This window comes from Mustela nivalis (assembly GCF_964662115.1).
Source record: "Mustela nivalis genome assembly, chromosome: 9".
Taxonomy (NCBI): Eukaryota; Metazoa; Chordata; class Mammalia; order Carnivora; family Mustelidae; genus Mustela; species Mustela nivalis.
Window position 1 is genome coordinate 106,334,919 of NC_139028.1, and position 9,450 is coordinate 106,344,368.

At 36.9% G+C, this 9,450-nt stretch overlaps 1 protein-coding gene across 1 annotated transcript; it reads left to right on the top strand.

The window, feature by feature from the left end:
• Positions 1 to 8,279: 8,279 nt before the first annotated feature.
• Positions 8,280 to 9,221, top strand: LOC309872868 (olfactory receptor 8K3-like; the record flags this gene model as incomplete). The annotated part of the gene is made up of 1 exon (XM_082747834.1): positions 8,280 to 9,221. One exon carries the CDS (start codon positions 8,280 to 8,282, stop codon positions 9,219 to 9,221), a length of 942 nt encoding a protein of 313 aa, XP_082603960.1.
• Between the last annotated feature and the right edge of the window lie 229 nt (positions 9,222 to 9,450).

Here is a 9,450-nt window from a genome sequence, read left to right on the forward strand (position 1 = left end):
TGCATATATATAAAGAGTGAATATATTGTGGGTTTCTTTTATTATTATATCTTAATTTTTAAATCAATGCTTTGTCTCCTAGAATGAGTTATAGTGGGCTTCTCATTTTTTCACTCTGGAATAGTAAAAATATATGCATAATTTTTCCCCACGAAATTTTGGAACATTTGCCTTTAAAAACAGTATGAAGGAGAAAGGATTTGGAAAAGTAGAGGTAGATAAACTGCAATCTTTAAATAAAATGTGTTAGCACAGCACATTTCAAGTTTACTTGATGGAGGATGAAATAAAGCTGTAAGTAAAGGTACTCCATCTCTCGCCAAGCCATGCCCAGTCCACTTTTCTGGATAAAATAATCATTAGTCCTGTCCATGTACATTTAAACAGACAAAATTTAAGTACTTCAATTAAATCATGCCATATCTATTTCCCCTTGTTCCCTATTACTTTTTCTTTCATACATGTAGTTCATGCACTCTTATTTGCCAGTCTCGAAGACATTTGAGATAACATCCTCTACTTTGGAGTGGTATGTCTCTTTGTTGGAAAGTGTATTAATAATAGCTTACTGAATGATTTCAGGTGAAAATTAACAAATCTATTCTAAGGATTTTTACTTTTCTTAAGATGAGGAAGAAAATATAACTATACTGTTAAAACCATCATTTCAGAGATAATAGTCCTAAGGTCAAAGAAAAAGTGGGAATGTTAGTATAACTATCTTTTTTTAACATTAATAACTTCTAGATAAAGGCCTTATTTTCTGTGAAACATATGAAAAATCATAACCTGGAATAAAAGAATAAAACTCACAAGTTCTAAATATTCAGATACACAATTCTAGAGAAAAAAAGATTCATTTATGTGCATTAGAATGGGCATGTTAGGGACAACCGCAAGATTGCTAAATTATTATCTATCATCATAAAAAAAACATTAAGCAATATTTAAAAGTCATAAAAGCATAATGGTATGAAAACACAATTTAATATATCAAATGAGTAATGGAATGAGAATAACATTAGATACACAGAGTTCTAATGAGAAATGTAAGTCAAAGTCTATTAAATGAGTTAATCATGGCTTATTTGGAGGTTGGGACAGAAGTACTAAAGGCAAGAAGAGAGGATTTTTACTTTCATCACAATTCCTTCTAAAGTATGATTATTTAGCCAATTATAGGTATTTTAAGTAAAAAAGCATTTAAAAAGAAATCAAGATCCCAACCCCCATGTGGCACAAAAAATAAAAAGGCTACCAAATACCTTAAGTTGTAATACTTTTTTTTTAATTATTATTATTTTTTTAATGAACATATAATGTATTTTTATCCCCAGGGTACAGGTCTGTGAATCGCCAGGTTTACATACTTCACAGCACACGCCATAGCATATACCCTCCCCAATGTCCATAACCCCACCCCCCTCTTCTGAACCCCCTCCCCCCAACAACCCTCAGTTTGTTTTGTGAGATTAAGAGTCATTTATGGTTTGTCTCCCTCCCAATCCCATCTTGTTTCATTTATTCTTTTCCGAGCCTCCAAGCCCCCCATGTTGCATCTCCACTTCCTCATATCAGGGAGATCATATGGTAGTTGTCTTTCTCCGAATAACTTATTTCACTAAGCATAATACACTCTAGTTCCTTCCACGTCATCACAAATGGCAAGATTTCATTTCTTTTGATGGCTTCATAGTGTTCCATTGTGTATATATACCACATCTTCTTTATCCATTCATCGGTTGATGGACATCTAGGCTCTTTCCAAGGTTTGGCTATTGTGGACATTGCTGCTATAAACATTCGGGTGCATGTGCCCCTTTGGATCACTACGTTTGTATCTTTAGGGTAAATACCCAGTAGTGCAATTGCTGGGTCATAGTGTAGTTCTATTTTCAATATTTTGAGGAACCTCCAAGCTGTTTACCAGAGTGGTTGCACCAGCTTGCATTCCCACCAACAGTGTACGAGGGTTCCCCTTTCTCTGCATCCTCACCAGCATCTGTCATTTCCTGACTTGTTAATTTTAGCCATTCTGGCTGGTGTGAGGTGATATCTCATCATGGTTTTGATTTGTATTCTCTGATGCCGAGTGATATGGAGCACTTTTTCATGTGTCTGTTCGCCATCTGGATGTCTTCTTTGCAGAAATGTCTGTTCATGTCTTCTGCCCATTTCTTGATTGAATTCTTTGTTCTTTGACTGTTGAGTTTGCTAAGTTCTTTATAGATTTTGGACACTAGCCCTTTATCAGATATGTCATTTGCAAATATCTTCTCCCATTCTGTCAGTTGTCTTTTGGTTTTGTTAACTGTTTGCTTTGTTGTGCAAAAGCTCTTGATCTTGACGAAATTCCAATAGTTCATTTTTGTCCTTCTTTCCCTTGCCTTTGGCGATGTTCCTAGGAAGAAGTTGCTGTGGCTAAGGTCGAAGAGGTTGCTGCCTGTGTTCTCCTCAAGGATTTTGATGGATTCCTTTCTCACATTAAGGTCATTTATCCATTTTGAGTCTATTTCTGTGTGTGGTGTAAGGAAATGGTCCAATCTCATTTTTCTGCATGTGGCTGTCCAATTTTCCCAACACCATTTATTGAAGAGACTATTTTTTTTTCTATTGGACATTCTTTTCTGCTTTGTCGAAGATTAGTTGACCATAGAGTTGAGGGTCCGTTTCTGGGCTCTCTATTCTGTTCCATTGATCTATGTGTCTGATTTGGTGCCAGTACCATGCTGTCTTGATGATGACAGCTTTTGTAATAGAGCTTGAAGTCCGGAATTGTGATGCCACCAACTTTGGCTTTCTTTTTCAATATTCCTTTTGCTATTTGAGGTCTTTTCTGGTTTCATATAAATTTTAGGATTATTTGTTCCATTTCTTTTTAAAAAATGGATGGTATTTTGATGGGAATTGCATTAAATGTGTAGATTGCTTTAGGTAGACATTTTCAGATTTGTTCTTCCAATCCAAGAACATGGAACATTTTTCCATTTCTTTGTGTCTTTCTCAATTTCTTTCATGAGTACTTTATAGGTTTCTGAATATAGATTCTTAGCCTCTTTGGTTAGGCTTATTCTTAGGTATCTTCTAGTTTTGGGTGAAATTGTAAATAGGATTGACTCCTTAATTTCTCTTTCTTCTGTCTTGTTGTTGGTGTAGAGAAATGCAACTGATTTCTGTCCATTGATTTTATATCCTGACACTTTACTGAATTCCCGTACAAGTTCTAGCAGTTTTGGAGTGGAGTCTTTTGGGTTTTCCACATATAGTATCATAACATCTGTGAAGAGTGATAGTTTGACTTCTTTGCCAATTTGGATGCCTTTAATTTCCTTTTGTTGTCTGATTGCTGAGGCTAGGACGTCTAGTACTATGCTGAATAGCAGTGGTGATAATGGACATCCCTTCCATGTTCTTGACCTTAGTGAAAAAGCTTTCAGTTTTTCTCCATTGAGAATGATATTTGCGGTGGGTTTTTCATAGATAGCTTTGATAATATTGAGGTATGTGCCCTCTATCCCTACACTTTGAAGAATTTTGATCAGAAAGGGATGCTGTACATTGTCAAATGCATTTTCAGAATTTATTGAGAGTATTATATGGTTCTTGTTCTTTCTTTTATTAATGTGTTGTGTCACATTGATTGATTTGCAGATGTTGAACCAATCTTGTAGCCCTGGAATAAATCCCAATTGGTCGTGGTGAATGATCCTTTTAATGTGCTGTTGAATCCTATTGGCTAGTATTTTGGTGAGAATTTTCACATCTGTGTTTATTAAGGATATTGGTCTGTAATTCTCTTTTTTTTTTTAATATACTTTTTTATTTTTTATAAACATATATTTTTATCCCCAGGGGTACAGGTCTGTGAATCACCAGGTAATTCTCTTTTTTGATGGGATCCTTGTCTGGTTTTGGGATCAAGGTGATGCTGGACTCATAAAATGAGTTTGGAAGTTTTCCTTCCATCTCTATTTTTTGGAACAGTTTCAGGAGAATAGGAATTAATTCTTATTTAAATGTTTGGTAGAATTCCCCTGGGAAGCCGCCTGGCCCTGGGCTTTTATTTGTTTGGAGATTTTTGATGACTGTTTCAATCTCCTTACTGGTTATTGGTCTGTTCAGGTTTTCCATTTCTTCCTGATTCAGTTGTGGTAGTTTATATGTCTCCAGGAATGCATCCATTTCTTCCAGATTGTCAAATTTGTGGCGTAGAGTTGCTCATAGTATGTTCTTATAATTGATTGTATTTCTTTGGTGTTGGTTGTGATCTCTCCTCTTTCATTCATGATTTTATTTATTTGGGTCCTTTCTCTTTTCTTTTCGATAAGTGTGGCCACAGGTTTATCACTCTTATTAATTCTTTCAAAGAAACAGCTCCTAGTTTCGTTGATTTGTTCTATTGTTTTGTTGATTTCTGTTCTTATCTTTATTATTTCTCTTCTCCTGCTGGTTTTGGGCTATCTTTGTTTTTCTTTCTCCAGCTCCTTTATGTGTAAGTTTAGGTTGTGTATTTGAGGACTTCTTGTTTCTTGAGAAAGGCTTGTACTGCTATATAGTTTCCTCATAGGACTGCCTTTGCTGTGTCCCACAGATTTTGAACCATTGTGTTTTCATTATCATTTGTTTCCATGAATTTTTTTCAATTCTTCTTTAATTTCCTAGTTGATCCATTCATCCTTGGAATGATGCTGGTTAGTCTCCATTATTTGGGTTCTTTCCAAATTTCCTTTTGTGATTGAGTTCTAGCTTCAGAGCATTGTGGTCTGAAAATATGCAGGGAATGATCCCAATTTTTTGATACTGGTTAAGATTTGATTTAGGACCAAGGATGTGATCTATTCTGGAGAATGTTCCATATGCACTAGAGAAGAATGTGTATTCTGTTGCTTTGGGATGGAATGTTCTGAATATATCTGTGATGTCCATCTGGTCCAGTGTGTCATTTAAGGCCTTTATTTCCTTGTTGATCTTTTGCTTAGATGATCTGTCCATTTTAGTGAGGGGAGTGTTAAAGTCCCCTACTATTATGGTATTATTGTCAATGTGTTTCCTTGATTTTGTTATTAATTAGTTTATATAGTTGGCTGCTCCCATCTTAGGGGCATAGATATTTAAAATTGTTAAATCTTGTTATACAGACCCTTTGATATAGACCTTTAATATAGTGTCCTTCCTCATCTCTTATTATAGTCTTTGGCTTAAAATCCAATTGATCTTATGTAAGGATTGCCACCCCAGCTTTTTTCTGACGTCCATTATCACAGCAAATTGTTTTCCACCCTCTCACTTTAAATATGGAGGCATCTTCAGGTCTAAAATTAGTTTCTTGTAGACAGCATATTGATTTTTTTTTTAATCTGTTCTGATGTTCTGTGTCTTTTGATTGGGGCATTTAGCCTATTAACATTCAGGGTAACTATTGAGAGATATGAATTTAGTGCCATTGTATTGCCTGTATGGTGACTTTTACTGTATATTGTCTCGATTCCTTTCTGATCTACTAGTTTTAGGGTCTCTCTTTGCTTAGAGGACCACTTTCAATATTTCCTGTAGACCTGGTTTTGTGTTTGCAAATTCTTTCAGTTTTTGTTTGTCCTGGAAGATTTTTATTTCTCCTTCTATTTTCAATGATAGCCTAGTTGGATATAATATTCTTGGCTGAATGTTTTTCTCGTTTAGTGCTCTGACTATATCATGCCAGTTCTTTCTGGCCTGCCAGGTCTCTGTGGATAAGTCCACTGCCAATCTAATATTTTTACCATTATATGTTATAGACTTCTTTTCTCAGGCTGCTTTCAGGATTTTCTCTTTGTCACTAAGATTTGCAAACTTTACTATTAGGTGACGGAGTGTGGACCTATTCTTGTTGATTTTAAGTGGGGTTCTCTGCACCTCCTGGATTTTGATGCTTGTTCCCTTTGCTGTATTAGGGAAATTCTCTATAGTAATTCTCTCCAATATACCTTCTTCCTCCCTCTCTCTTTCTTCTTCTTCTGGAATCCCAATTATTCTAATGTTGTTTCATCTTATGGTGTCACTTATCTCTCAAATTCTCCCCTCGTGGTCCAGTAGCTGTTTGTCTCTCTTTTGCTCAGCTTCTTTATTCTCTGTCATTTGGTCTTCTATATCACTAATTCTTTCTTCTGCCTCATTTATCCTAGCAGTAAGAGCCTCCATTTTTTATTGCACCTCATTAATAGCTTTTTAAATTTCAATTTGGTTAGATTTTAGTTCTTTTATTACTCCAGAAAGGGCTTTTATCTCTCCAGAGATGGTTTCTTTTATATTTTCCATGCCTTTTTCGAGGTCAGCTAGAACATTGAGAATTGTCATTCTGAGCTCTAGATCTGACATATTACCAATGTCCGTATTGATTAGGTCCCTAGCCTTCGGTACTGCCTCTTGTTCTTTTTTGGGCGGTGAGTGTTTCTACCTTGTCATTTTGTCCAGATAAGAATATATAAAGGAGCAAATAAAATACTAAAAGGGTGTCAAGGACCCCAGGAAAATGCACTTTAACCAAATCAGAAGAGACCCCAAATTGTGGGGGCAAGAAAGGGAATAAAAAGAAGTTCAGAAAAAAAAAATTAAAAAAAGAAAACAAATAAAGAAAAAATATAAAAAAGAAAAAAAAAATATATATATATATATATTAGACTGGTGACTAGAACAGGGCCACCAACTTAATTTTGGGAGTATTTTGGTGTCTTGGAAGAAAGCACCTCCCAAAATTTAAAGAATGAAAAACACATATAAGGACAAACACAATGAAGGGATGGAATATGCCTATAAAGATTAAAAATTTTTTTTTTTAATTTCTAAAGAAGGAGTTGATAAAGTAAGTTGGTTGGGAGAATAAAGAAAAAGAAAGTGGAAAGAATTTGCTTGGTTTGGAGACTAGAACAAGCCCAGAGCTAGATTTAAGGTGTATTTTTATCTATTAGAAGAAGTTGTACCCCAAATTTTTTAGAAGAAAAAACCCTATGTGTATACAAAAAATAAAGTTAGATACAATGGAGGATAAAATATGACTATGATAATGAAGGTTCAAAAAAGATTATTATTATTTTTTTATGAAAGGTATTGTTAAGATAAACTAGTTAAAAAACATTAAAAAAGAAAAGGTTAAAGTTAAAAAAATTAGCAGAAGAAAAAAAATAAAATTAAAAAAATACATTAAATTAACAACAAGACTAAAGCATCATGGGGAGAAAGCCATGAGTTCCATGCTTTGCTTTCTTCTCTGGAATTCTGCTGTTCTCCTTGGTAAGTGAACTTGGTCCTGGCTGGATTTCTTGTTGATCTTCTTGGGGAGGGGACTAGTGTAATGAGTCTCAAGTGTCTTTGCCTGAGGCGGAATTGCACCACCTTTACCAGGGGCCAGGCTAAGTACTCCACTCGGGTTCACTTTTGGGAGCTTTTGTTCCCTGAATGCTTTCCTTAGAGTTCTGGAGGACAGAAATGAAAATGGCGGCCTCCCAATCTCTGGCCTGGAGGAGCTGAGAGCTCAGGTCTCCACTCCTCAGTGCACCCTCAGAGAAAAGCGCTCAATCACAACCATCTCCCTGACCTCTGGCTGCGCTCCGAGCTCACCCAGCCTGTGACCGGTTCAAGGTAACCCTGAGCTGAGAGCTCACCCAGCTCTGTCTCTGTAGCCAGCTTCCACGCTCTAATACCTGCAAGCTCTGTGACACTTAGACACCCCTGATCCTTCTGTGACCCTGTGGGACCTGGGGCCACACTGACCCCATGTGGGCTTTACTCTCGTTTAGCCTCTGGAGCGATGTGCCTCAGTGGAGCAGACGTTTAAAAATCCTGATTTAGTGCTCCATTGCTCCACCACTTGCTGGGATCTGGCCCCACCTCCTAGGGTCTATCTTCCTGTCACTTTGGATTCACTTCTCCGCCAGTGCTACCTTTCAGAAAGTGGTCGATTATCTGTTTCTAGAATTTCTGCTCTTCTTCTCTTCCATCTCCTTTGGATTTGTAGATGTTTGCAATGATTTGATAAGCTATCTAGCTGATCTCCTACTACCTGATGTCGTTTCAGCCTGCTACATCTCTGCCATCTTGACTCCTACCCCGGGGTTGTAATACTTTCTAAATTTGGTTCCAGGTTTAATGATGGAGGTGAATCTTATTTTAAATTAACCCATCTAAAAAATTAGGTTTATCTTACCCACAATGGCTTTGCCTCCTAAAATGTCAACAGATGTTGTCTCCTGAAACCCAGTGACTTGTGATGGTTGTTCCCACAGCAATTCTCCTTAACAGCCTGGATGAACAAACAAAATCTAACAGTGCTAACAGAATTTATCCTAATGGGAATCACAGACCTTCCGGAGCTGCAGGCTCCCTTCTTTGGGCTCTTCCTCATCATCTACACAGTCTCAGTGGTGGGCAACCTGGGCGTGATCATCCTTACCAAGATGGACTCCAGGCTTCAAACACCCATGTACTTCTTCCTTAGACACCTGGCTTTCATTGATCTTGGTTATTCAACTGCTGTGGGACCCAAAATGTTAGTAAATTTTGTAGCTAATCAAAATACAATCCCCTATAACTGGTGTGCTACACAGCTGGCTTTCTTCCTCTTGTTCATCATCAGTGAATTTTTCATTCTGTCTGCAATGGCCTATGACCGCTATGTGGCTATCTGTAACCCTCTGCTTTACACGATTGTTATATCACAAAGGGTGTGCTGGGTGCTGGTAGTCATCCCTTATGTCTACAGTGCTTTTCTTTCTGTGATAATCACCAAAAAGATTTTTATGTCATCCTTCTGTGGCCATAATGTCATTAGACATTTTTACTGTGATAGTCTTCCCTTGTTAACTTTACTGTGCTCAAGCTCACGTGATATTGAGTTGATAATACTGATCTTTTCAGCATTTAATTTGGTTTCATCCCTTCTGGTGGTGCTGGTGTCTTACATCCTAATTCTTATGGCCATCCTTAGGATGAACTCTGCAGAGGGCAGGCACAAAACCTTCTCCACCTGTGGATCTCACCTGACAGTGGTCCTTGTATTATACACGACTCTATTCTTCATGTATTTGCAGCCTCAAACCAATCATTCCTTTGATACTGATAAAATTGTCTCTGTATTTTACACTTTGATTATACCTATGCTGAATCCTATGATCTACAGCTTGAGGAACAAAGAAGTTAAAGGTGCCCTCCATAGGATATGGAAAAATTGGCATGCACTGCCTATGTAGAGTTCAAAATAAACAATGTATATAATAAATTAGGTTAGAGACTACTGTTTAGTTCGTGTCACAGGGCTTAGGAAGCAGTAATGTGTAAAAGTCATAGAAAATAAGAAATAATTTTTTTTTCCTGTTTTCAACTTCTAGATTTTTCAGTAGTGATCATCCTTTTGTTACCAACTTTGGTTTCAGTCTGGTATACAGACCACCATTCTCACATTGCAAAGCACTTGGGTGA